At 57.5% G+C, this 27,158-nt stretch overlaps 2 protein-coding genes across 12 annotated transcripts; one reads left to right on the plus strand and one right to left on the minus strand.

The window, feature by feature from the left end:
• Positions 1 to 2,725: 2,725 nt before the first annotated feature.
• On the minus strand, positions 2,726 to 19,996 carry S1PR2 (sphingosine-1-phosphate receptor 2). 11 transcript variants are annotated; one of them, XM_070491980.1, is made up of 3 exons: positions 19,393 to 19,531; positions 13,032 to 13,142; positions 2,726 to 5,191 (listed from the first exon to the last, which is right to left on the minus strand). In XM_070491980.1, exon 3 carries the CDS (start codon positions 5,147 to 5,149, stop codon positions 4,094 to 4,096), a length of 1,056 nt encoding a protein of 351 aa, XP_070348081.1. In that variant the 5' UTR covers positions 5,150 to 5,191; positions 13,032 to 13,142; positions 19,393 to 19,531; the 3' UTR covers positions 2,726 to 4,093. The 11 variants fall into 11 exon arrangements, 5 of the variants coding, with proteins under 5 accessions (XP_070348081.1, XP_014713070.1, XP_014713068.1 ...); XR_011496146.1 differs by lacking the exon at positions 2,726 to 5,191 and adding an exon at positions 11,846 to 12,069 and having other exon boundaries at positions 19,393 to 19,996; XR_006516263.2 differs by lacking the exon at positions 2,726 to 5,191 and adding an exon at positions 11,846 to 12,073 and having other exon boundaries at positions 13,032 to 13,346; positions 19,393 to 19,994.
• Positions 19,997 to 20,160: 164 nt separating this feature from the next.
• MRPL4 (mitochondrial ribosomal protein L4) lies at positions 20,161 to 27,102 on the plus strand. The gene is made up of 9 exons (XM_014857580.3): positions 20,161 to 20,514; positions 20,598 to 20,664; positions 20,751 to 20,901; positions 22,802 to 22,853; positions 24,305 to 24,422; positions 24,995 to 25,101; positions 25,182 to 25,291; positions 25,368 to 25,444; positions 26,337 to 27,102. The coding sequence occupies exons 1-9, from the start codon at positions 20,440 to 20,442 to the stop codon at positions 26,480 to 26,482; spliced, it is 903 nt and encodes a 300-aa protein (XP_014713066.2). The 5' UTR covers positions 20,161 to 20,439; the 3' UTR covers positions 26,483 to 27,102.
• The last annotated feature ends 56 nt before the right edge of the window (positions 27,103 to 27,158 follow it).

Consider the following 27,158-nt stretch of genomic DNA (forward strand, 5'->3'; position numbering starts at 1 on the left):
ATAATAATGGCGGCAAGACATGACTTTTTGTGGAAGTGGTGGCATTATGCCCAAAGAACTCAGCTGCTGCAAGGCCGCAGAAACCGGAGCTACAGAATCTAGCATTGTGCTGCCAGTGCCATAGGCAACGGCCACACGTGGCTCTTTACATCTAAATTAATGACAGATCAAATCCAGCTCCTGCATCCCAGGAGCCACATTTCAAGTGCTAAATAGCCACAAGTGGGCAGCGCAGATATGGCACATTTCCATCACTGCAGAAAGTTCTCTTGGGCAGAGCAGCTCTGGGTTGTGGAGTCTAGAACACTTCTCAGAATATGGTCAGAAGACCACACCCTTCTCATCAGTGGGATACATTGCTGGGGTCACCCATGACCTATTCCCTCAGAATCTCTGACTGCGGAGCTTAAGAATCTGCTTTTTCAAAACTGCAATGACATGTCACCGTACACCCCTCAGAATGGCTATAATTAACAAGATGAGAAATAACAAACGTTGGAAAGGATGTGGAGAGAAGGGAACCCTCATACGCTGCCAGTGGAAATGCAAACTGGGGCAGCCACTATGGAAAACAGTGCGGAGATTTCTCAAAAAACTCAAAATAGAAATACCATATGATCCAGCTATCCCACTACTGGGTATTTATCCAAAGAACGTGAAATCACTAATACAAAGAGAGGGGCCAGCCCCGTTCCATTCTAGGCTCTAAGATTTGGGAGACATCAGCAAAGCAGGTCTTCAGACCAGGATATTAAGGAGGATCAGCTGTGACTGCAACCTTCCATCAAGGACTGCCTGGGCTCGAATCCCAGCCCCTCCACCCACATGCTTTGTGACCTTGGGCAGGTTACTTGACCTCTATGTGCCTCAGTTTCCTTATCTGTCTGAGTCCCATTAATAGTCCCTACATTACAGAGCACAGTACACCTAAAGTGTTGCTTCCCATTTTATTTTCTTCACAGCACTTAACACTCAGTGAAATGACCATCACTTGGTTTTGCTTTCATTCATTTGAGCAACACTTATTGAGCACCTGCTGAGTGCTGGCCACTGTCCTGAGCCCTGGGGCCAAGCAGTAAACAAGACAGACATAGATCCCTGCTGTCATGGAACCAGCATTCAGAAAGGGAAAATCGGAAATAGGATAAATGGGCAAAATGTGTTGCCTGTTAGAGAGTAGCAAAGAGGCGGATACGATCTGAACCATGTGCACGGCATGGCGAGGCCTCATCCCGGGTGTGATATTTGAAAATAGACCTGAAGAGGGAGAGGAGTCACAAGGATGTCTGCGGGAAGATCATTCCAGGCAGAGGGAATAGCAGATGCAAAGGCCCTGAGGTGAGAAAGCACTGAGTACTGTTTAAGATGCCAGAGACACAGTGGTGAATAAGACCAATGCTGTCCCATCTTCAAGGGGCTCATGTTTTAATTGGGGGAGACAGATAAACCCATGTATAATACACTGCCAGATGATAAGCAGGTGAGGGGCTAGACAGAGCGGGAGGAAGGTGGTCAGGGCAGGCTTCTCTGAGGAGGTGGCATTGGAGCAGAGGCCTGAAGGAGATGGAGGGAGCACGTGGGTATTTTGGGGAAATTTATTGACTCTGGCCTGCCCCGGACCTCTTCCTCCTCCGTGTCCCAGCGAGGGCTTGGGTTCCCGCACAAAGGCTGTCTCTGAACTGCTGGAGGAAGGGGAATTCTGACGGGGCCTCTGAGCCCCTGGCTGCCGTCCGCCCTGTTCCTTCTCTGCCACCCCCTGCCTCAGTGCTGCCATGGTGCCACTGGGTGGGGCTTCAGCCTGGGGGCCTGGGTTCCCCATCAAAGCTCCAGACCTATCTTCAAAGGAGCCGATAGGCCGTGCCTCTGGGCAAAGGAGGGTGGCGTCACCCTGGAGCTAAGCTCGGGCCCCACCCCCCAGCTGCATCCCATCTGGGCTTCTCCTGGTTCTGGGTGGGGCTGACCGCTCCTTCTATGACAAACAGCGGGTTGAGGATCCTTGCTGCGGCCCAGTGGGGGAGCTGGCAGGATCTAGAGTCAGTCTTAGTTCAAATCCAGACAGGCGTCGGGGGAGGTCACGGCGGGGGGAGGGGGGCAACAAGGGAGGGGGAGCCAGCCGGTGGACAAGTTGTTAAGATCATGCTCTCTGCTTTGGTGGCCCAGCGTTCACTGGTTCGATGCTGGCTGTGGACCTACACACGGCTCATCAAGCCATGCTGTGGCAGCATCCCACATAGAAGAACTAGAAGGACTTATCACTACGATATCCAGCTACGTACTGGGGCTTCAGGGAGAAAAAAAAAAAAAAGAGGAAAATTGGCCACAGATGCTAGCTCAGGGCCAATCTTCCTCACCAAAAGAAGAAAGAAAAAAATCCAGACAGGCACTGCCCCAACCGGCTATGTGACCCTGAGCAGCTCACTTAACTTCTCTGAACCCACAGCTCCAGAAAAGGAGTTTATAGTAACTCCCACCTCCTGAGATTCACATCTTCATGCCTGGAAGGTGCTTGATGAAGGTCGGTCATTCCTTTGGGGAATAGGAGCTTCAGAGGGGTAGCTGGGCCCGTGTCCCCCAAGACCATCTGTCCAGCCCCCGAGGGGGCCCCCACCACCCACCAGGCCTGGGCAGCAGCCGCCCTCCCCTGTCCCATCCATCCCACAACCCCCTGCGGGGAGCTCATGCGGGAGCAGCCGCCTTTAGCTTGAAAAGACACCACGACCGGAAAGAGAAACTGAACCGTTTATTGATTGGGGTGCACCTGGTGTCAGGCACGAGGGGCCTCTGGGGAGCTGTGTGAGGGGAGACAAGCCCCCAGCTGGCTCCTGGCCCCCCAAAGGCCCCCCTCCCCAGCCTGTGCATTCACGACACCCCTCTGAGGTGTGAGGTTTCCTTCCCCAAGCTCTCAAAGGGGCAGATGAGCCAGCAATGAAAGGTGTCTGTGCAGGGCCAGGGCCCTCTTTGGCAGCTTCGACACGGACAGGGGGAGACAGAACAGCATCCCTTCTGGGGGGATGTGGCGGGGGAGCGGGGTCACAGACATCACACCCAGACGTGCACACAGACACAGACAAACAGACACACACATAAATATACATTTGTACCGCAATGTCCCTTCCATCCATCCACGGAACTTAGGAAAGTCCTTCCGGGGCAGGTCAGGGGAAGAACACCCCAAAAATGTCCTGGGCACCCCCACCGCATGTTCCGTTCAATACAACGTGAAAGGACGCACAGCGGGCTCCAGGCTGCCCTGCCTTAGAAGACCTGGTACCTTGCCTGGGACCCGAGGCGGGAGTAGCTTGGGGGTGGTTGTTTTTGGGGGGTGGGGGGTCCTGAGCAGACAGCTCCCTCTAGAACTTTCTCCACTTCCACCCTGAGGCCCTCCTCAGGCCCCCTAGACCGGTTTTTCCAGTCCTTGGTGATTCCTCTGCGCCCCAAATAGTGCAATTGGCCAATGAGGTCTGAGAATGGGGTCTGGCCCCCTCCACCCGCCCCCTGCCCACGACCCGACCTCCACCCTGTGGTTTCCCAGCATCTTGTGGAGTGAGAGGAAAAGGAAGCGGCCACAGTGGCAGGTGGTGAAATTTGAGGAAGCTGTGGATTGGAGCCCGGGAACTGTTAGCCGGGGCCGTCAGCCCCTCGGGACAGTGGTTCCAGGGAAGTGGCTGGAGGTTGCCAGGAAAAGGTGGCAAGGGGGTAAATTCGGAGGAGGCTGGCACAGGGTGGAGTGTCAGGCAGTCGTGAAATGTTGAAATCCTTTGTACCGGGTTGTAAATTGCTCCTTCCTGGGGCCCCTCGTGAATGCCTGCCTGCTGTCATCCAGGCCCTTCCCAGCTCTCCCCAGACCTCCCCATGATCTAGTCCTAAAGAGGCCCCACAGGTCCCTGCACCGGCCTCCAGGACCTGACAGGAGCTCTGCCATCTGACTGGTCAGTGCCGCAGCTGGCCGGCCCAAGTGTAAAACATTTTCTGTATCCCCCAGGTCTGCAGCATGGGGACATCTTGCTTGGCAGCCCCACGTGTCTGTCTGAGGTCACTCGGTGCCTCTCCACGGGGCGCCCTGCCGTGGCCCAGCTGTCGGCCCTCTTGTCCCTCAGACCTCCGTGTTGCCCTCCAGACACGTGGGTGATGTGGGCATGTGCGTGCTCCTCTCCAGGGAGCTGGAGCTGCGGAGGGGCAGGAGGCTGTGGCCTGGGGTTCCGGCCCGCCGTCCCTGCATCCTCGCCGCAGGCCGCCAGCACAGCAGCAGCCGCAACACCTCCTGCCGCAGGTCCTGGCTGCGCCACGTGTAGATGACAGGGTTGAGCAGTGAGTTGAGGGTGGCGAAGGCAAAGAAGTACTGGGCCTTGTAGAGGATGGGGCAGGCCCGGACGGGACAGGCGTAGTCCAGGAGGAGGATGCTAAAGGCGGGCAGCCAGCAGACGATGAAGACGCCCAGCACGATGGTGACCGTCTTGAGCAGGGCCAACGTCTGTGGGCCAGTCACATCGGGATGGCTGGAGCGGACCACGCAGTAGATGCGGATGTACAGCACCACGATGGCCAACAAGATAATGGAAAAGATGGAGACCACGCAGAGCACGTACTGCTTGGCGTAGAGCGGCAGAACGGTGGAGCAGGCCTCCAGGAGGCCCAGACAGTTCCAGCCAAGGATGGGCAGGCCCCCGAGAACCAGCGAGATGAGCCACGAGGCGCCGATGAGCAGCAGCATGCGACAGCTCTTGTCGCTGCCGTAGACCTTGACCTTGGCAATGGCCACGTGCCGCTCGATGGCAATGGCCAGGAGGCTGAAGACGGAGGCGGAGAGCGTGATGAAGGCAGAGCCCTCGCGGGCGAACCACTGTACAGGTGTCAGGCGCAGCGTGACCGGGCCTGAGAGCAAAGTGTTGGCGACAAAGGCCACGCCCGCCAGCAGGTCCGAGGCGGCCAGGTTGCCCAGGAACAGGTACATGGCCGAGTGGAACTTACTGTTGCGTATGACGGCGATGAGCACCAGCAGGTTCTCCAGCACGATGGCACAGCAGAGGAGGATGATCAGGCTCGAGGCCACCTGGCGGGAGGCCTCCTGCGTGTCCAGCGTCTCCTTGGTGTAATTATAGTGTTCCAGGACCTTGCTGGGGCTGAGGTACTCCGAGTACAGGCTGCCCATGGTGGGGCTCAGTGGCCGGCCGGGGCCATGGGGCTGTCAGAGCTGTGGAGAGAAAGGACAGACAGACAGACAGACAGGTCAGTGCTGTGGCTGCTGCCCAGGCTCTGACTTTGGACGGCTACAGGTGGAGTCCCAGCTCCGTCACTCCTCGCTGAGTGGCCACGTGAAGTCAGAATTATCATCATCTCTGCTTTACAGATGGGAAACCCAGAGAAGTCAATTCACTTTCCCAAAGTCTCAAAGCTAGTCAGTAGCAGAGCCAAAAAGACCCACCCCAGAGCCTCTATAGCTGCCAGGCTACGCTGTCTTTCAAAGGAACAGGAGGTCCCCCCCAGTGGCACGAAGGGCACAAAGTAGACTTCCAGAAGCCTTGCCCATCCAGCCACAGAGGGAACCTGGGGCACGACCTGGAGAGCTCGTCTCCTTCCTCAGATAGACTGGAGCCTCAGGCCTCACGCCGCCTGCCAACCGGGGTCAGCGAGATGCTCGCCGCTGACGGCACAAGTCTCCTGCCCATTACTACCCACTGCCTTGGACTCCAGGCTGGGTCTAAGCCTCGAGGCCATGGGCACTCCCAAGATAAGGTCTTTGGGAGACACCAAGGCGGCCCTGAGGTTCGAGCATCCCAGAGGTCACATCATCTTCAAGGACGAAGACCTTGGAGGCAATTCAGGGTTCAATCCCGCTCCACCTCTGACACGCTGCGGGACCTTGCGCAAGTCACTGGACCCTCGGCCTCTCCGCCTCAATGTTCTCATCTGTGCAATGGGGACTTCATAGGGGTGATGGGAAAATCTTGTTGAATGATGCTCAAGGCATGCTGAGCACATAGCAAGCATTCAATAAATATTAGCTAATATTATTAGCTCCCCTCTTCCTGCCACACAGCCAGCTGGGGACTAGGTGCCCTCCACCCAGTCTTTTGGGAGGGACGTTGAGGGAGCCAGCCAGGCAAGATTCCCAACAGCCTGTTCTCATCAGCACCAGCTAGTCCTGCCGTGGGACAGAGGGTCCCAGCGGGGTGGGCAGGGCGCTGGCACCCCCCTCCCCAGCCAAGATGAAATCCAGATGTGAGGCCCCTGGAACAAACAGGGTGGAGTCCCAGCTCCCCAGTCATATCCGGTGCGGAGAAGGCTGGGAGGGGGTGATGGGATGGGGGAGCCACAGGAGACCGCTCTGGGAGGTCCTGGCTAGGAGGATGGGGCAGCTGTGCTGAAGTCATGTGAGCGGTGAGGGGGCGTGCAGCCCCGCGGGGAGGGGGGGACGGTATTTGTTTCCATGAAGGCCTGAGTCACCCCCTCTCTCAAGGAAAACTGAGCCGTGGGGGGAGGGGGCGGGAAGAGGCAGAGAGGATGAGAGCCGACATAATGGCTTCCCCACAGCTTGGAGGTGGGGGGGGGGGTCTCCGAAGGGCTGGTGCAGTGTCTGCCTTTCACAAAGGGAACCGGGAGGAAGCTCCAGCCATTAGATAAATGGGCGGGCTTGGGGGGGGGGGGAGGACGACGCGGGAGGAGGCCTCCCCAGATCCTTGGAAACACGCCTGGCAAGGACCACGTGCGCAGGAGCGTGGTTCCAGAAAAGGCTGGTTAGGCCGGTTCCTAGCAAGCCTGGGAGTGATGGGGGCCTTCCGGGGTCGCCCAACCATCTCAGTCCCAGGACGCCCCCTTGGAGGGGCGCCCTGGCCCCCCGCCTGACGGAGGCAGCTGCTCCCCCTGGGCGAAAGGACATCCGTCCTAGTTTGGGAACAGAGGAGAGCTTGTGCGCATCCCCGCGGACTGCCTCCCCGCCCAGATCGCCACACAGAGGCCCCTTGTTCCCTGCCGGACAGGGCCCCGGGCGCCCCGATGCCCTCTGCCCGCTGCAGCCGGCCTGGAGCTGGCTTGGCCCAGGCCTCGGCCTTCCCAGACCAGCCGTCGGGCCAGAAACAGCCCGCGCTCTGATTGGTTCATTTTCAATCCCAGGGCACTGAGCGACTCGCCTATTGGCCGGAGCTCTCCATCCTCGGCACTTGATTGGCCCTCTCGGGGCGCCCTCCTGCTCCACTACTGAGCTGGAGCTCCTTTCTTTCCGGGGGACAGAGTTAAGGCTGTGTGGGCGTCGCTAGGGAAAGTGTGAGCCGCGGCCTGACCGCCGGGTCACCCCGACCAAACGCCCTCAAGCCGCCCTCGTCTACTGGGCCCCTCCTGGGGTTCATAATTGACAATCAAAGCTCTATCGCAGGCCTAGGAAGCACATTTGCTGGTGGGCGAGAAGCCCAGGGTGTGTCCCGTGGCGGCCCTGTCCCCCCCCTCACGTGGGGCCACCACTCCTCTCCTGTCTGGCAGCCAAGAGAAAGATTTATAGCCATTTCCTGGAGAAATAAGAAATGAGTTCAGCCCTCGCACCCCAGGGACCGACCAAAAGTTCTATCTTCTTGGGGGAGGGGTGGACTCGGGGCGCTGTACCCTCACTTTCTGCAGCCCCAGGAGGCTGTCACGGCATGCCCAGAAGCAGCGGCAGCTCTCCTAGTTAGAGAAGGGGAAACTGAGGCCCAACTGCCTCCCTAGGACTTTGCTAACGGGGCAGCTTAAGGCAGGTTTGTGCTTCGCAGAAAGAGGAAGCAGGCCGGGTGGTTGGGACTGGCGGAGGAGTCACCCCCAGGCCGATACGGCCCGTGCCCGCTTCCCTTCCCCGCGTCAGGCTCCCAGGCCTGGCTCAACACAGAAGCTTAGGAGGAGGTCCCCGGCCTCAGCGGAGCCAGCGGGACAAGTGACAAGGTTTGGAGGGAAGGGAAAAGAGACAGACCGAGACTGTTCCAGGGGAGATTAGGAGCGAGGAAGGATGGAGGAAGCCTCAGTGGCTTCCACGCGCCCCTTCCGCAAGTTCCACTGAGGGAAGTCTCGTGGTTAAGAGTTCCTCCTGGTCACTCAAGGATCCGGTGCCTCTTGCCCTAGGGAACCCCCCCCCCCCATTTCTTTTGGTTTCCCTTCAGCTCTCAGGCCCCACCCCCTATTCCTCGTTGCCGTTTCTCCACGCAGCAGCCAGGGGGCGCTCCAGGGTGCCATCCTTGGCTCCAGATTCTACCTTGGCTCCCCACTACCCACCTACTCTCCTCACGCTGTCCCCCAGGGCCACTCCAGGCCAACCACACTGGCCTGCGACCTGCCACCCCCGTCCCTACCTCACGGCCTTTGCCCCGGCTTTGCCTCCACCTGACATGCCTTTCCTCCAAATCCTTGAAGGACTGTCTCCTCATCTTTCAGGTTTCAGTTTTAAGGACACTTTCTCAGAGGGGCCTCCAAGGACCTGCCAGTCTCCCAGAGCTGCCTCCCTCAGGCCTTTCTATCACCGCACCTTGCTCTATGACCTTCACGGCACTTGCCAATTTCGGAAATTAGGATTGTATTTCTGGTCTTCTGTCTGACTTCCAGGGCAAAATGTGAGTGTCGGAGGCCGGCGCCCAAATCAAATCTGTCTTCAGCCCATTTGGAACGATGCCTGGCATCCAGAAGTACTCAGAAAACGGGTGGAATGGATGGATGGATGGATGGATGGATGGATGGATGAATGAATGAATGAATGAACGAACGAACAAGGCCCCAGTGGGTCCCGCAGGGTGGAAGCTCCTAAGCTCAGCCCAGCCCCAAACAGCGGCAAAGGAGGCTGGAGACGCCTCTGGTCCGCGGGCAACCCCACCCCAGGCGAAGCCCGGCGCGTCTCCGTGGAGACGGTGGCAGGACCCGCCCCCGCCCTCCAGCCAGAGTCTCGACCTCCTTATCTGGCCGTGGAATGCGCGGTATCCACACTCGCAGCCGCCGGGGCCGCGCCTCCTCTCGCGCGCGACAGCCACACGCACGGTACCCCCACATCTCCAAGTGTGGGTGGGGGACTCCTCTCCATCCCAGGGGGCCCACCTCGATATTCCCGAAGGACTCGGGAGGACTGGCTTGGGGGGAGATCCCAGCAGCAGCCGCACCACGAAGGCTGCACTCGCGTCGCGCCACGCGGAGGACTGTGGTCACAGCGCGTGGCGCCCGGAGCGCCTGACTAGGGCAGAGTCGGGGGAAGGGGGTGGAAATCCCCGAGTGAGTCAACTCGTGCCGGTGTCGGGGGCGAGGTTCCGACGCTCTGCGGGGCCCGGGGCCACGCGGGATCCGCGACACGCGCGTCTGCACCCACGCCCCATCCCCAAGGGAAAGAAGAGGCGCCGGAGCCACGCAGTCGCGTTCCTTTTCCTTTCAGAACAAAGCCACGCCCCCGCGGGGCGACTGGAGGAGAGAACCACTTAGGGAAACTGAGGCAGAGCGCCAGACTGCAGGCAGTGGGCGACTGTCCACCCCGGGGGCCCCGCCTCTGGGTTTGGAAGCTCCAGGGCGCGCAGCACCTTTCGCCCCGGTCCAATCCGAGTCAGCCAGGAGGGGCGCCCTCCATCCCCAAACGCACTCCCCAAAGCCTCGATCCCGGGGCACGCTGTCCTGCCTCCCAGTCTCGAGCTGAAAACGCTCGGATTTCGCCTTCTCCTCGGCGCCAACTTCCTGCCGTTGGGGAAGGCGGGGAGCGCAGTCTGGGGGTTCGCGGCCGAGGCAGGGGGGGCGCCCGGAGTCCTGCAGAGGGCTCACGGTGAGCACTCCCTCCGTGCAGCAGGAGCATGTGCGGCGCGTGCGCGCCCCGGGGCGCCCCCCGCCCCTGGCCAGGCCCCTGAGCTCCGAGGCCGCGACCTCAGGGGCCCGGGACCCGCCCTTGCTGCCTCCCCCTCGCCACGCACGCTCACCTGGCTAGGCCGGCCCGGGTCCCTGCCCTGGTCGGAGGGGCTTGGGCGTCTGCGTCCCCGGGACGGCCGCGGCTGGGGCTGGGGCTGCCCGGCCGGCTCGGCTGCGTCCCGGGGCTGGGGACCGGGGACGGCGGGGCGGCGGGGATAGGCACCGCCTCGGCCCCCCAACTCGCCCCGCCCTCCTCTCCTCCCCTTTCCGGCGGCGGCTGCAATGAATTCCAGATGTGGCTGGCCGGCCGGGGCGCGCGCGGGGGCCGGCGGGGGAGGCGCGCGGGGTCCCTTTGTCCGCACCCCCACCTCCCGCCCTGTCCCTCCCAGCCCCGACCCGTGAGAACCGGCCGGTTCGTGACGTCACGCAGCCCCGTGACGTCACGTCGCTCCTGGCCAGGTGGCCTCCACCTGAAACAGCTGTCTTGAGTTGCAGATAAACTCTTGGCCCATCCCTGGGCCCCCAGAATTGGAGGTGAGCACGGGATCCCATTTATTTACCCAACAAGGAGCCATGAGGAACCGACTATCTGTCAATGCAGCAAATAGGCATTAAGCGCCTTCTGTATGTTTGCTCCTCCAACAAATCAAGTTCCTACTATGTGCCACGCCCTGCCCCAGAGGCAGGACTGGTTGTGCCTTGATAAGACCCCAGAATTCAGGCGCTGCCCCCTCTCCCCAGAAGACCAGGAGCACCCAACAGCCGATCTGTGGTTTACCAGCAGGCCCAGGTCGGCCAAGTTGCATTCCAAGTTGGGGCCAAGCTTGTATCTGATTCTTGAGTTTTCCCGCCTTCCCCTCCTTCAGCCTTTGAGCAGGGTAGTTCTGTGAAAATGTATACATAATCCCCTTATATGTTTATTTACCAAATACATTAAGGACCTACTGGGCGCCAGACACTATTCTAAAGGTTGGACACGTGTCAGGAAACAGAACCCCCTGTTTGCGTGGGGCTGAGGCTCTACTGCATGTGCACAGAATCTCCAGAAGATTCCAGGAAGAAGAAACTGGCCAATTTCCTGGGAGAGGAACTGAAGGATGGGAGACCGGGCGGGGGCGGGGGGGGGGGAGTCTGCTCCCACCCCAGGAATCCTTCTGGACTTTTTGACTTTCGCAACACATGCACAGGTACCCTATTCCAGCAATTAATTAAATTAAAAATTAAGGCTGCTTGACACCAGGATGGTGCAATAAAGAGGAGGGACAGGGTAGGGGTACTCTTCCGTGTGTGTATGTTATACTTCAGTAAAGATTGGTGAAAAGCAACAAGCTGAAAAAAGATATCTGTATCCCCACGTTCACTGCAGCATTATTCACAATAGCCAAGATCTGGAAACAACCGTAGTGTCGGTCAACAGGGGCAGGGGTAGAGAAGATGCAGCGTATGTAGACGATGGAATATTATTCAGCCACGAGAAAGAAGGAAATCCTGTCATTTGCAACGACGTGGATGACACTTGAGAGCATTCGGCTCAGTGAAATATGCCAGACAGAGAAAGACCAACACTGTATGATCTCACTTTTATGTGGAATCTCAAAAACAGTCAAACTCATAGAAACAGAGAATAGGAAAGTGGTTGCCACGGGCTGGGGGCAGGGGGAACAGGGAGAGGCTGGTGAAGGTACCAACTTTCAGTTATAAGATGAATAAGGTCTGAGGATCTGACATAAACAAAGGTGCCTATAGGTGATGACACTGCATCGACTGATTGAAATTCGCTAGGAGAGTAGAACTTGAATGTTGGCGCGCACACACAAGCTAAATATGTGATGACGGGCGTGGTCATGAACTAAATGGGGACCCTTTCACAATGTATGTGTCTGTCAAATCACCGCGATGTGCGCTTTATCTTACAATTCTGTATGTCAATGTTACCTCAACAAAGCTGGAATGTAACAAAATTTAAGGCTGCTTGACGCCCAGACAATGCAACTGATAAAAAGAAAGGAGACTTTGTGCTCTCTTCTGTACATATATTAAACTTGGTAAAGAGTGTTAAATGCAAAACCAGGGGCTGGCCTGGTGGCCGAGTGGTTCAAGTTCTACGTTCTCAGCTTCAGTGGCCCGGGTTCGGAGGTTTGGATCCTGGGTGTGGACCTGCTCCACTCATCTGCCATGCCGTGGAGGTAGCCCACGTACACAGTAGGGGAAGATTGGCACAGATGTTAGCTGAGGCCTAATCTTCCTCAAGGAAAAAGAAAAAAAAGAGGAGGATTGGCAAAGGATGTTAGCTCAGGGCAAATCTTCCTCACCGAAAAAACCCCCCCAAACTTAAAAGGAAATTAAAATTGATCCACTTATCCCTCTTAAAAAGTAAAAATGGAGTAGTCTTGATATGAAACTGTCTTCAATACGTGAAGTAGAAAAAACACAATGTAGACCATTTTGCACGGCTTGCGTGCACTGTCTGAGTGTGTTTATGAGGACTGTATAAATACACACACATTTGCCTAGGGACTCACAGGCCACCTCCGGGAGAAGGCACAAGCCACCGGTCACAGCGGTTACCCTCAGGGAGCGGGCTGGGGGGCAGGGGAATAGCTGAGAGGGGCCAGATTTTTCACCGTATACCCTGGGGGGCTGGAAATTTTTAGGTCATATTACCAATTCAAAAAATTTACACGGGCCTGCCTGGGGGCGCAGCGGTTAAGTGCGCACATTCTGCTTCGGTGGCCCAGGGTTCGCCAGTTCGGATCCCGGGTGCGGACGTGACACTGCTTGGCAAGCCATGCTGTGGTGGGCGTCCCACATATAAAGTGGAGGGAGATGGGCACGGATGTTAGCTCAGAGCCAGTTTTCCTCAGCAAAAAGAGGAGTATTGGCAGCAAATGTTAGCTCAGGGCTAATCTTCCTCAAAAAGAAAAAAAATTTACAAAGACATGAAAAATCAAACAAAAGGTGACACATCGCCAGGCTGCTAGTTGTAAAACTGCTTCTATAATAATAATAAATGATATCAATAAATAACAGTAAATAACACATCAGTGTAATTATTCAACATATCACCATTAAAGAACTTGATCTTAAAAAGAAACATATTGAAGTGATTAACAAAGAAATGAATATTAAGAATCCATATATTAATGCTACATCTATATGCAGCACATGTATTCATACAATGCAACGCCCAATGCTCTGCGTACCTCTGATGATCCCTCATTGGTGGCTGCCATCCCGAGCTGACAGTCCGATGGAGGAGACAAAGAAATTAGGAGATTTCTTGAGAGAGTTGTAACACAGGGTAGCAGGGCTTTCTGGGGAAATAAGAAAAGTCAGAGCAGGGGCCAGCCCGGTGGCAGGGGGCCAAGTGATTAAAGTTCTGCCGTCTCCAATTTGGTGGCTCAGCTTCCCAGGTTGGGATCCCAGGTGCCGAGCTACTCCACTCATCAGCCATGCTGTGGCAGCATTCCACATACGAAGTTGAGGAAGACGGGCACAGATGTTAGCTCAGGGCCAATCTTCCTCACAAAGAGAAAAGAAACAGAAAGAAAGAAAAGTCAGAGTGACTTCGCTCCACTTCCTGAGCCAGACGTCAGTGTCCGCTGGGTTCCGGGCCAGATCTTGGGGTCCACTCGGACCTCGGCAACGCCTCACTGAATCCTCTGCCAAGTGAGGTGTGTTGCCCCGACAACCTCTTGAAACCAGGTGTTCAACCCACAGGGAGAAAAGCGCAAAGAAAACTGGGTCCTCTCCTCCCCAGGGAGCTATCGGAGCGGAAATCTCAGCCTCCCGGGGGACGTGAAGGCTGCGGAGGAAGTGCCCTCGGCTGGCTCAGCAGTTTGCCATCCCGCCAGAGACCTGGGGGCGGGGATGCTGTCAAGGCCACAGAGTATCCGGCTGTCTGTTCCAGGGACCGTGGCTACCAGACGAAGGTGACGTCCCCTGAGACACACAGACGCATTCACAAGCAACTCCCCCCTCCCCCCGAGCCCGCCTCCTCCTGCTTCTGAGGCCACACGAGGCCTCCGCCAGGTCAGCTGAGGGGACAAGCTGGAGCAATGGAAACCACTGGAGGCCTCGACTTCCTGATCGTCTGGAGGGGTCAAGGGGAGCGCTGGGCCCCGTCCGAGGGGAGCCCTTGAGTGAGAACAGTGAAAGAGGAAAGAAGCGGGGCCCTTTTCTTGGGGAGCTCCCTGGAAGGGGAAATACAGAAGGAAGAGACTAGGACCGGCCCCCACTAATGACAGGTCCCCGGCAATAATGGCTAACGCTCGCTCACGCGACACCGACGCAGACACACTGTGCCGGGTGCGGCTCTGCGAGTTCTCGCAGCCCTGGGAGGTGGGTGTTACAATGATCATCATCCTACTTTTTTAATAGACAATTTTTTCAGAAGTTTTAGATTGACAAGAAAACGGAGTGGAAAGTACAGAGATTTTCCACACAGGCCCTGTCCCCACGTGTGCACAGCCTCCCCCACGGTCAACACGGCCCCAGAGGGGTGCATTTGTATCACTGATGAACCTACATGGACATGTCACTATCACCCGAAGTTCACAGTTGACGTTGGGGTGTCAGACATTCTGTGGGTTTGGACAAATGAGAATGACATGCATCCACCATCAGTGTCACACAGAACACTTTCACCGCCCTGAAATTCCCCTGTGTTCTGCCTGTTCGTCCCCCCTCCTCTGAACCCCTGGCAACCGCTCATCTTTTCCCTGTCTCCATAGTTTTGTCTTTTCCTCCTCACCCCATTTTAAAGATGAAGAAACTGAGGCACACAGTAGTGGTGGGATTCGAACTAGAGCTCTGTGCCCCCTTGTCCGTCCCAAGTCCCCACCCTAGTCCGGATGCAGGGACCCAAATCCTGCCCCAGTGGGTCAGGACACAAGGGCAGTGGGTACCACTCAGGACCAGCATCCGTCATTGGTGAGATGACGAACGCTCTTCTCTGTCATCCAGGTGAGGGGAATTCTCCCATCCTCCGCCGGCCCCAAATTTTGTGAACTCCCCCCACATCAATGAGGCCCAGCCTGCCCTTTCCCCCGAGCCCCGCCTCTCAGCTTTTGGCAGGAGAAACTGCATGGGAAGAAGCGTCTGAGACAGGTCCCACTTTCTCGTCATCGCCCCAGCCCTGGGGGAAGGGGCCTCAGCTGCAGAGAAACTTCCCAGATGCTGATCTTGGCAGGCGACAGAGCTGCAGCCATTGTGTCTCACTCGCCCGTGGGCTCAGGGCCCACTTTCAGCTTCAGGGATGGGGCGGGGAGGCTCCCGGTGGAGGCCAGGCCCTGCCACGTCTCCACCAGATGCAGCCTTGGCCCTTCCAGCCTGGGAGGGGTGGACTCTCTCTTTGGGACAAGAGAAGCATGCACAGCTCGGGGAGAGGGGAATGCCAGAGGCTCGATTCTCAGCAAGCTCCCCCCCAACATAATAACAACAGCTGACATGTATATAATGTGCCGGTCACTGTCCTGAGCACTTGGCAAATATCAACTCATTGGCAGCTCATAGCAGCTCCTTCAACTAGAATATCAATAGACAGACGACCGTCCATCCTTACAAGGAAAACGGCTCAGGAAGCAAGGACCTAGTGATACACAGCAACGTGGGCGAATCTCGAACGCTTTACAGCGAGAGAAGGAAGCCAGACGCAAAAGCCTACTGTACGATTCCATTTCTGTGATGTTCTAGAAAAGGCGAACAGCCTGTGGTTGGCAGGACCTGGGGGTGGAGAGAGGAGTTGACTATGAAAGGGCACAGGGGAATTTTCTGGTGATGAAACCATTCTCTATCTTGACTGTGGTGGGGGTTGCGTGACTCTATATGTTTGTGGAAACTTGTAGAACGGGACCCTCAACAGAGAAGACCTTACTTTACGGGAGTTTTATCTTCCCACCAAAACCCATCAATAAAACCCTCGCAGCTGCCTTCCGTCAGTCGGGGTCGACTCAGGAAGATGAAAGTACCTCACATGCAGGGGGTTTAATACAGGGGTTGCTAATATAGACGAGACACCCAAGTCGGGGAGGAGGGCTGAGACTATTTAGAAATTAGCACATAAGGAGGCCACGTCCAGGGGGAGACGCTGCCAGAAGCAGATGGGGAGAATTACCCTGGCTGTTCCCATCGTCCCAGGCATCCTCCTCGGTGCCTGCCATTGGCTCAATCTGGGCAGAAGCCAGCAGGTAAGCGAGACGTCACATGCAGGGTTCAGCCTCTAGCCACAGAGAGCCCATGTGCCCTGCCCAGGGGTTGGAGCCCTGAGCAGGGGGAGGGGAGGTAAGGGGGTAAGGGAGTGGGTGTCTGACATTCTGCCAAGACCTGGCTGGGGGGCTGATCTGCACGTTTTTTCTGCTCCACAGCCCCAGCCTGGCTGAACTGAAGGGAATAGAAACTATGCAAATCAGGCCTATCCCCAAGGGCTTGGGGGGTAGGATGCCTCAGTGGGCGGCTCCGCCTCCTCACAGACTCGCAGTTACCCACAAACGGAGCAACAAACAAACACACAGCAGATGTTTTCGCTGTTGATGGGGGAGGGGCCCTTGAGACAGCTCCCCCCAAGAGGCCAGACCCCTGCCTCCCGGCCCCGCCGCCATACCCTGCACCTCCTACCTGGGGCTGCCTCCCAGGAGTCCAGCCCTGACCTCTGGCCTTTGTGAAAACCCTCACACAGTGACGGGGCTAGAAAGGCCAGATGTTGGCGGGCCCTCCAACTTCTGATGGGTACCCCCTAAATTGCTAGCATGCCTGCAGCCAGCAGATCTTGTCTCCGAGCTGCAAGGCTGCCACTGGCCCCATGTCACTGAGGACAGAGGTCACCTACCATGAAGCCTTTGATCCCCAGGAGTGGGCAGGACACATTGACCTTTGACCTCTACCCAGGCTTGGGCCAAAATGGTGAAAGTTTGAGCCTCGCAGTGTACACCTCTGTTTCACTGAGGCTCGTCATCAGTGTGCTGGTGCGAGCCCTGTGCCAAGCGATCTGTTCACATTCCATTTGTTCCATCACTGCATGGAGAACCTGCAGGGGGCCTGGCACCCTTCTTAGCAAAGAAACAAAGACTCTCGTCCTCCAGGAGCTGACCTTCTATGGCGGAGAGGGAGACAAAGTGGGAAAAATAAGACCACGATGTCATCTCTTAGAATGTAATGAAAGTTCTAGAAACAAATGAAACTGGGAAGGCAGATGAAGAATGTGGGATGGGAAGGGATCAGTGATTTTGGACCCAGTGTCACCTGAGAAGGTGGCCTTTGAGTAAAGACCTGAAGGAGGTGAGGGAGGGAGCCGTGCAGCTATTCAGGCAGAGTGGTCCAGGTGGAAGGAACGACCAGTGCTAAGGCCCTGAGGCTCGTGTGAGACTGACAGGTTCCAGTGAGAAGACCAGTTGGCTGAAACCACAGAGGGGTAGCGGGTAGAGGGGAGGGTGGAGGAAGCGAGGGCAGGTCCAGCTGGCCTTGTGGGCTGCCGCTCCGACTTTGGCTTTTGCTGTGAGCGAAATGGGCGGCCTGGAGGGGTCCGAGCTGCAGAGGGATGTGGTCTGACCCAGGTGTGTACAGGCTCCCTCCGTGGGAAGAAAAGACTGCGGGGAGCAAGGATGGAGGGAAAGAGAATGCTGATCCTCTCCATCGCTCAGTAGAGGCGGGCGTGTGGGTCCCACTTACCGATTAGGAGATGGAACGATTCACCCAGGGACACCCAGCCATTTAGTGGCAGCCTTTGGATTCGAATCTGTGTCTACGGGACTCCAGTGCCACTGGGTAAAAAATCATTTATTGGGCATCTTGTGTGCTCCTGACCTCAGGGGACAGAGACCTTGAGACCCAGGAGACAAACAGAGGGCTTTCTCTCTTTCTGGTAATATTCCTGCAACGAGATGATGAGCGTGTGGAGGAGCCAGCCCCATGGCCCAGTAGTTAAAGTTGCATGCCCTCTGCTTTGGCGGCCCAGGTTCTCGGGTTCAGGTCCTGGGTGTGGACCTGCTCCACTCATCAGCCATGCTGTGGAAGTGTCCCACATACAAAGTAGAGGAGAATGGGCACAGATGTTAGCTGAGGGCCAATCTTCCTCAAGCGAAAAAAGAAGGGGATTGGCAATGGATGTTATCTTGGGGTAATCTTCCTTACCAAAGCAAAGAAAAAAGGGCAGGCCAGGTGGCACAACAGTTAAGTTTGCACGTTCCGCTTTGGCGGCCCAGGGTTCACCGGTTTGGATCCCAGGTGTGGACCTATGCACCACTTGTCAAGCTATGCTGTGGCAGGCAACCCACATATAAAGTAGAGGAGGATGGGCATGGATGTAGCTCGGGGCCAATCTTCCTCAGCAAAATGAGGAGGATTGGTGGCAGTAGTTAGCTCAGGGCTAATCCTCCTCAAAAGAAAAAGAAAAGAAAAGAAAAAGAAACTTCTGTTGAGTCTCTACTGTGTCACAGGCACTCTGCCAGGTGCCAGGCTACAGAAGAGAAGAAGACACAGCAAAAATTCTGCCCTGGGGAGTTTACACTTTAGTGGGAGAGACAGCCAAAAGCATTAAAATACAGGAAATTATATAGCACGTTAGAAGATAAATATGGATGGACATAAACAGGGCAGAATAAGGGCATCAGAAGGACCAGCGATGAGGATTGCAATTTTAAGTAAGAGTAGTCAGGACAGGCTTCTCAGAGGAGGTGACTTTTGAGTAAAGAATAGAAAAAGGTGAGGAATGGAGGCATGAGGGGCTCTGGGAAAAGTATGTTGCAGGTAGAAGGAACAACAGTTCAAAGGCCCTGAGGTGGGACCAGCATAAAGGAATGAGTCAACGAACAAAGCACGAGGCTGGCAGGTAGGTCCTGACACCCTCACCCCCCCCCACCACTCTCTCTCCACTCTGGTCTTTGCAAATGCTGTTCCCTCAGCCTGGAACATACTTTCTCCTCTGGACAAGCTCCTGAGGGCCCCTCAAGCCTTCGCTCACAGGTTAAAGCTTTAGGGAAGCTGCCCCATGAGTTAGGAGTTCTTCCCCTGGGCTCCTACAGACCCTACAGAACTCTCTCCCCTATTCTAATGCCTTAGCCCTCTGCACAGGGCTGTATCTTAAAGGTGTCTGCTGGATTCACCCCCGTGGTACACAGTAGGTGCCTAATAAATCATTAAGCAACTAAGTGCCGTTCCATCCAATTAAAATCTAAACTCCCTGGCACAAGACAGACCTGGAAACCTGCCTGTAAAGTCCTAAACTGGTTCTGGGAGGAGACACACGCTTTTGGGAGGGGCCCTGGGGGGCACAGCACAGAGGCCGGAGGAGACAGACCTGTCACTCCAGCTATTCTTTGGGAGTTTCTGAAATTTTCTTTACCAGGCATGTGAATTACCTATGCCAACGCCAAACGGATAAATAAAATTCTACAAAATAAAGGACTAAAAGACCTCTTCAAATGACAAAGTGCATGGAGTTTTAAACACACATCCAAGGTTATTCATGCAGGGAGGGAAGACACAATGAAATACATGGTAAATTTTCATTCATACTTCACAAAAATATCCATATGTTATATATCAGATGCAAAAAAAAAGAAAACTCACATTGTTAGAGCGTCATTTAAGTCCTCCAGGGTCCACCCCATCCACACCGGCCCTGGTTCTTGATTTGATGATAAGGCTCACTTTTAATCCTCATCATAGTGCTGCTTCCTAAGTTTCACTCTGTGCTGGCGTTTTCATTCTGTACACGCTTTGCCTCCATCGTTTCAGCGAAGTCTCACAACCTCGCCATTTTGCAGACGAGGAAACTGAGGCTGGCTCTGACACCGAGTTCTCAGCCGCCGCGCTCCGTGCGGCCCGCGCTGGCCCCCAGGTGCCCGGCCTGGCGCGGAACGGAGGGCTGCTGCGGGCTCGTGGCGCCCCCTGGAGGTCTCACGGGGACGTGGCAAGGAACCTACCAATGAGCGTTTGGATTTCTGTAGGGCGGATGGGCCACAAGGGAGGCAGCCCGGGATCTGGGGTCGCCCCACTCTGCGCGGTCCTCGGAGAGCACCGGCCGGTCCCAGAGGGGACAGGACCCTGGCCTAAGGCTCTAGGGGAGACACAGACCCAATCTGAGGGGCTTGAAGGGGACATTAGGCCCCGCATTTAAACAGACAAACAAAACCACGTTACTGGATACAGGAAAACCCGCGCTGAGAGTCCTGGAGGCCAGATGGGGGCGTGGCCTGGAGGGCGTGGCCAATGCCCAAAGCCTCACAGCTGTTGGTGAATTTCCCTTAGGTGCCCGTCTCGGAACCGCCCAGCCAGGCTTAACGCTCATTGGCTGAACGAGGAGAGTGGGAAGGTTTCATTGGTTGGATTCCTGCTGGCTGTTTAGGGGAGGGACCCAAGGGGGCGTGGCCAACGGAGGGGGCGGGGCTTCTTGCGATGGAGCCGCGTTCCCGGAGGCCGCAGAGGGTCTTTTAGGCCGGGAGTGAAAAGTGGTATTTGGGGCGGAAGCGAGGGTATGCAGGGCCGCGCCGCGACCTCGCTGCTGCCCGGCGCCCCGCTTTTCGGCACCGCCTCCGAGTGGGGCGGGCGGTGTCGCGGGCGTGACGTCATCGCGAGGCGCCGCGCGCGGCCGCAGGGAGGCCTGACCTCTCAGGCATGGGGAGCGGCGCGGCTGTGCTGCTGCTGTGCCGGGCCGGGGCGCGGGCCTGGCTCCGGTCCCCGGGCTGCCGGGTGAGGCCGGGGGCTGGGGGCGGGGTCGGAGGACAAAGGTGGGACGGTGCGGGGGTCGTCTGACTCTCGTCCACCGCTTTCAGGGCCTGAGCGCGCTGGCGGAAGAGGCGGTGAAGCCGGCGGAGAAGTCAGAGCCGGTGGCGAGCGGGGGTGAGTTTGCCGGGCTCGCGCTAGGAGGGGCAGCGACGCGGAGCTCTGACCTTTGTCCCTGACCCCTGACCTCCCAATCGCGCCAGGTCCCCAGGAGCCCGTGCTGCGCAGATGCGAGCTCCCGGTCGTCGCGCCCCGGCGCCCGGTGCAGGCCTGGGTCGAGTCCCTGCGGGGCTACGAGCAGGAGCGCGTGGGGCTGACCGAGCTGCACCCGGACGTTTTCGCCGCGGCGCCCAGGTGAGTGGCAGCGGTCATGGTGAACGGGGCGGCAGAGGGGCGAGCAGCGGGGGCTGAGGAATCGGGACGACCTGGCTCCTGCCTTGGCAAAGAGCTGAATTTCTAGAGCCAGTTTCCCCGCCTGTCAAAGGGGGATGATGGTTTTTCCTGCTGCAGAGCTGTGTGAAGTCGAGAGCTGAGAGTTAATATCCTCTGGGGGTTAAGGACACGGAACTCTGGAGCCCAAGGAACTGGGTTCAAATCCCGCCTTCCCATCTTGGGCTTCCGTGTCCCGGTGTTTCAAACCGCTGCTTGCTGCGATGTTTAAATGAGTTAATTCTGGGACATAAGTTCCTGTAGAACAGTCCTTGCTGTTACTGGTTTTTGCAAAAATGAGCGCTAACCATGGCTACGTCCTTCCTGTGTGCCTGGCACAGTCTTTGCATTTTAGTGAACTGGATCCTCACAGCAACCCGGGGACGGGGTTCTGTGATCCTTATTCTGTAGCTAAGGAAACTGAGCACAGATAGGTAAAGAAACTTGCCCAAGATCACACAGCTTGTAAGCTTTAGAGCCAGGATGGCAGCCTTATGTGGGCCAATTCCCAGGGCTGGGTTTTCACCTGCCGAGGGCTGTGTTGTCTCATAGGTACCATGTCTAGCACGTAATAAGTGCTATTAATTTAGTACTGTTACCATTATTTGTGTGCTTAGCCCCCTGTGTTTACAGAATCCCCACCTAGTAGAGAGTGAGAAAAACATGTAAAACAGTCTGTTTGGGCCGGCCTGGTGGCGTAGTGGTTAAGTTCGTGCGCTCCACTTTGGCAACCCCAGGTTCATGGGGTCAGATCCTGGGGGCACAGACCTACACACCACTCATCAAGCCATGCTGTGGTGGCATCCCACATACAAAATAGAGGAAGATGGGCACCGATGTTAGCTCAGGGCCAATCTTCCTCACCAAAAAAATTAATGAAAAGAAAACAATGAATTTTATTCTGTAAATGCTTCTGAAGCACCTACTCTGTGCCCAATTCCCTTCTAGGTGTTGGGAATACAGCAGCGAATGAGCACGCAGGTCACCGATGTTTCTCACAGCCCAGAGCAGGGCTCAGCAAAGTTTTTCTGTCAAGGGCCAGACAGTAAATATTTAGGCTTTGTGGGTCCCCATGACAACTGGTCATTTTTGCTGTGCATTGCAAAAGCTGCTGTAGATGGTACGTAAATGGAGGAACGTGGCTGTGTTCCAGGAAAACGTATTTATAAAACCAGGCAGCAGGCCAGAGTGGCCTACGAGCCGGAGTTTATCAGCTCCTGGCAAGCTAGCCTGGCGGCCGTGTCCGTGTACCACATAACGTGAGCCACGTGTGAAATTTAAATTTCTTTAGTAGCCGCATTTGTTTTAAGAGTGGAAGAAACAAATGAGATTGATTTCAATCATATTTTCCTTCTGCTGGTGTATCTAAAATATTGCCATTTCAACACATGGCCACATTTCAGGTGTGCGGTAGCCACACAGGTGGCTTGTGTCTCCCGCAGGGGACAGCACAGGGCTAGAGAGGAAAGCCAGCCCCTGGAGAAGTGGCCCTAAGTAAGTTGTCTTGTCATTGTGAGAAAGATGAAGGGGCGGCCCTTTCTTTAGCAAGGGGCTCCTCCGAGGGTGTGGTTTGCGCTGAGACCTGGAGGCTGAAAAGGAACCAGTCAGGGGAAGAGCATTTCAGGCAGAGGGAACAGCCAGTGCTAAGGCCTGGAGGCTGGACTCCGTCTCTCAGAGAGACCAGTGGTGTGAGATGGGGCGAGAGAGGCGCAGGGCCAGATCACACTGCCCTGAAAGCGGCCGAGACGGGCCTAGGTTGTCATCTGCGGGGTTGGGGAGGGTGTTCGTGGAGGCGAGGCTGTCAGTGTCCTTTCTTCCTCCACAGGCTGGACATCCTGCACCAGGTGGCCATCTGGCAAAAGAACTTCAAGAGAATTGTGAGTGCCCCGGGTGGGGTGAGGTGGGAGGGGGAGGCAGAGGAACCCTCCGTGTGTCTTCTCTGGACTGCTGGGCTCGGGCCTCATCTTCCCTCCCTGAACCACTCACCAGTGGGTCGGTTGCCAGGCATGTTCTGAGCAAGATCGCTGCCCTTAGGAAGCTCCCAGTCTGGTTGGAGATGTAAACGTGAATCAGGTAGTCATGGCTGGAACTGTATAATTTGGGAGGTTGTCCCAGAGAAAGGGCCATTTAACCTCAGGTGTGCAATAGGAGCTAGCTAGGCAAAGGGGGCAGTGGGGCTGGGGCGGAGGTTGTGGGAACAGCACACACAAAGGCCCTGTGGCAGGGCCCAAAAGGAGCCCAGCATGGCCATGGAGGTTAGCAAGAGCATTGGTGAGGAGTTTGGATTTTGTGCCAAGAGCATTGAAGAAGCCACGATGATCAGGGTCTCTCTCTTCCCTCTGCCCCCTCAGAAGTCCGGTGAGTCCTCCCCTGCTCACACCCTCCGTGGCTCTGCCGTTACCCCAAAATAAAGTCGGCCTGGCACCGGAAGCCCCTCATGATCCCCACCCCCACCTCTCCCTGACTCTCCAGCCACGTCTTTCCCCGTGCCCTTCCTTCCTTTCCATTGGAGTCACATTGAAGTCATTCAAAAAATACTGTGGAGGGGCCGGTCTGCTGGCATAGTTGCTAAGTTCGAGCACTCCGCTTTGGCGGCCTGGGGTTCATGGGTTCAGATCCCAGGTGCGGACATGGCACCACTTGTCACCATGCTGCGACAGGCGTCCCACGTATAAAGTAGAGGAAGATGGGCACGGATGTTAGCTTAGGGCCGGTCTTCCTCAGCAAAAAGAGGAGGATCGGTGACAGATGTTAGCTCAGGGCTAATCTTCCTCAACAACAACAAAAACGCTACTGTGGAGCCAGCCCTGATGGCCTAGCAGTTAGAGTTCAGTGTGCTCTACTTCAGCAGCCCAGGTCCAGTTCCCGGGTGCAGAACCACACCATTCGTCTGTCAGTAGCCATGCTGTGGCAGCAGCTCACATAGAAGAATGAGAAGGATCTACAACTAGAATATATAACTATGCACTGGGGCTTTGAGAAGGGGAAGAAGAGGAAGATTGGCAACAGATGTTAGCTCAGGGCCAATCTTTCCCAGCAAAAAAGAAAAAAAGCCACACACACACAACTGTGTACCAGGCGGCAGAGCCCCTGCCTTTCAGAGGCTGACCTTCTGGAGCGGAGGAGGAGCTCGATTCCTCACCCTTCCCTCCCTCCCAAAGCACTCTGTGCTTGTCCCCGTGGAGCTGCCATGCCTGTGCCTCCTGTTGGGCTCCCCGGTGGCAGGCCCGGTCTGCCCAGCGCCCTGCCCTGTTCCTGGGCCTGGCGCCTCTCGGCCACGATGACATCCTCCTCCGGCTCCTGAGCTGTCCTCACTTTGCACCCACAGAGCTACGCCAAGACCAAGACCAGGGCCGAGGTGCGGGGTGGCGGCCGGAAGCCCTGGCCACAGAAGGGCAGCGGGCGCGCAAGACATGGCAGCATCCGCTCCCCGATCTGGCGAGGCGGTGAGCTGGCAGCCGGGAGCGCCGGGGTTCCTCATGCTGCTGGCGTGGCAGCTCCTCGGTCCCCCTCCCTCCCTGAGGCCGTCCCCCTCAGCCCTGGCTGGGGCTTCTCTCCTGGGACTGTGGCCACAACCCCGCTGGCCCTGCCTTCCATCCCCGCCCCCCATCGCCAGCCCCCAGAGGGGTCTTCCTCTGCTTCCAGCACCCGCGGTGGCTGCACACCCTCCCCTGGGTCCCCCCGCACCCTCTCTGACTGCACAGCTGACTCAGAGTGAGCCCCTGTTTGCCCGGCCAGCTCATCTCATCCTTCCAGTGCCTTTGAGCCACGCCTCAACCAGGAACCTCCCCCCGACCTCGTTTGGGTCCCCCGCCCCCTCCAACCCCTGGCATGAGGGCGGGGACCCTGTCATCTGGTTCCCTGCTGCACCCCCAGGGCCGAGGGGCTGGGGGGTCATGCAGGTACCTGGTCCTCACTGACAGCTGGGGAAACCGGGGCCCAGGCGGCCAGCCGCTGGGGCACAGCTGGGTCCTTCGAGCCCAGCCGGGCCGCCTGCTCACACACCTCCGTCCCGCAGGGGGCATTGCCCACGGCCCCCGGGGCCCCACGAGCTACTACTACATGCTCCCCATGAAGGTGCGCGTGCAGGGCCTCAAGGTGGCGCTGAGCGTCAAGCTGGCCCAGGTACAGCCCCCCCGCCCCTATGCTGGGAGCCCCAGGCCCTGGGTGCCCGTGGGGGCTCAGAGCCACCTTCCCTCCCGCAGGACGACCTGCACGTGGTGGACTCGCTGGAGCTGCCGAGCGCAGAGCCGCAGTACCTGGCGGAGCTGGCCCGCTACCGCCGCTGGGGGGACTCCGTGCTGCTGGTGGACCTGTGAGGGGCAGGCGGCGGGGGCAGGGGCGGGCGGAGCTCGGTCCCCTGTGTGGCTCACCTCCCCGCCTCCTTGCAGAGAGCACGAGGACATTCCCCCCAGCATCGTGGCTGCCACCTCCGGCCTTAAGACCTTCAACCTGGTGCCAGCGATCGGTGAGCACGGGGCCCGGTCTGTCCCCAGGCCCCCAGAGCACACGGGCCCGTTCACGTCCTGTGTCTGTCCCCTGGTCACTGAGACGCCAGGGGCCACCCCACCTCCGCACCCCTCAACTCGCCCAAGTGGGCCAGTAGGGGAGAGATGCCCTTGCTAAAGACACGCTCTGGGGCGCGGGGTGGGCAGAGGGGCACAGGGCCGGCCAATGGGACCTCGTCAGTCCTGAGCGGGTCACCCCACCTCTGTGTTGACATCCCAGAGCTGTCCCCTGGCTCCTGAGGGCCGCTGCCTGCCGGAGAGGCTCATGCTGTCCTGGCACCAAAAACCCCTTCCTTCGGGGGCTCAGGCCCTGTCCCCCAACTCCAGTCTGTGAGCTGCCCCGTGGGCTCTCTTTACACAAACCCAGAGTCCAACCCGCCTCACCACCCTGGGCCGGCTCCCAGCCCCTCCCGCCCTGTCCCCAGTCTGTCCCCACCTACGGGCGCCAGAGGGCGCCCGTCAGCCCCGAGCTGGGCCCTCCCTGAACCGCCCACAGTCCTTGATGGCTCCGACCTCACTGGTGAGGGTGCAGGGCCTGCCCTCTTCTCTCAGGCTCACTAACTGCAGCCACACGGGCCCCTCGCTGCCTTGTTTCCTCCTCTGTCTCCGTTTGTCCTCTGCTCCCCCACCGCCAAGCACAGGGCAGAGCCAGCCCAGGAAGGTGACAGGCTGAGGACAGTCCCCTCCCCAGGGTCTGACCAGCAGTGGGCAGCCGAGCTGGGCTTTGAGCCCCAGCCCCAGGCCCACGACCCCACGCCAGACCCTGGGTTGTCTGTAAGGGGCGCTCCCCCAGGAGGGAGAGGGGCTCCCAGGGGATGGGGGGCAGCCCCCCTGACGCCACCCTGCCCCCAGGCCTCAACGTGCACAGCATGCTGAAGCACCAGACCCTGGTCCTCACCCTGCGCACCGTGGCCTTCCTGGAGGACAAGCTGCTCTGGCACGACTCACGCTACACAGCCCTGTACCCCTTCCGCCTGCCCTACCGCGACTTCCCCTGAGCCGCGGCCAGCAACGCCCTGCTCCTCCAGCGCCCTGGGAGGCCCCCTCATCCCCGGGGGAGGGTGAGGCCACCCACAGAGTGGCCGAGCTCGTGTCACCCCGGGAAGGGGTGATTCGGCAGAGAGCCCGACCTATCTCCTGGCCCAGTCCTCCCTTTTTTGGTTTTAAGAGCAATTGTATTTTGTAATCAGAGAGGCGGGAGAAACAGCCCAGCTCCGGGCCATTTGGTGAATAATGGCATTTGGCCCGGTGCTGGGTGCGGCTGGGGACCTCTATCCTCAGGGATGACCTCAGCACTGTTTATAGAAACAGCTCAGGATCCAGGTCCCCGGAGTGAGCCAGACTCCGGAGGGCAGAGGAGCGGGGGCGTCCACCGTTCCTCAGAACCGCTCCCGGCCCCTCTCTGTTCCCGAGGGCCCTCCTCCTGCCCTCTCGTCACTGACGAGCTCTGCAGTCCCATTTGTTAGGGTCCTTCAGTGGGAGAGTGCGGGCTCCCTCCCACAAGACCGGTGCCATGTGCAGACTGGAGCTTTGTCAGATGATTTCTCTTAAGCAAGAGTCAGAAAAGCAATTGTGTCAATGAGTGAATGAATAAACACATTTTTAAAAACACAAGCCAGTATCATAGTTCTCGAGTCTGCTGATGTTCGCCCTCCCTAATTTTTCTTTTTTGCT

The sequence above is a fragment of the Equus asinus genome, chromosome 20 (assembly GCF_041296235.1).
Source record: "Equus asinus isolate D_3611 breed Donkey chromosome 20, EquAss-T2T_v2, whole genome shotgun sequence".
NCBI classification, from domain to species: domain Eukaryota; kingdom Metazoa; phylum Chordata; class Mammalia; order Perissodactyla; family Equidae; genus Equus; species Equus asinus.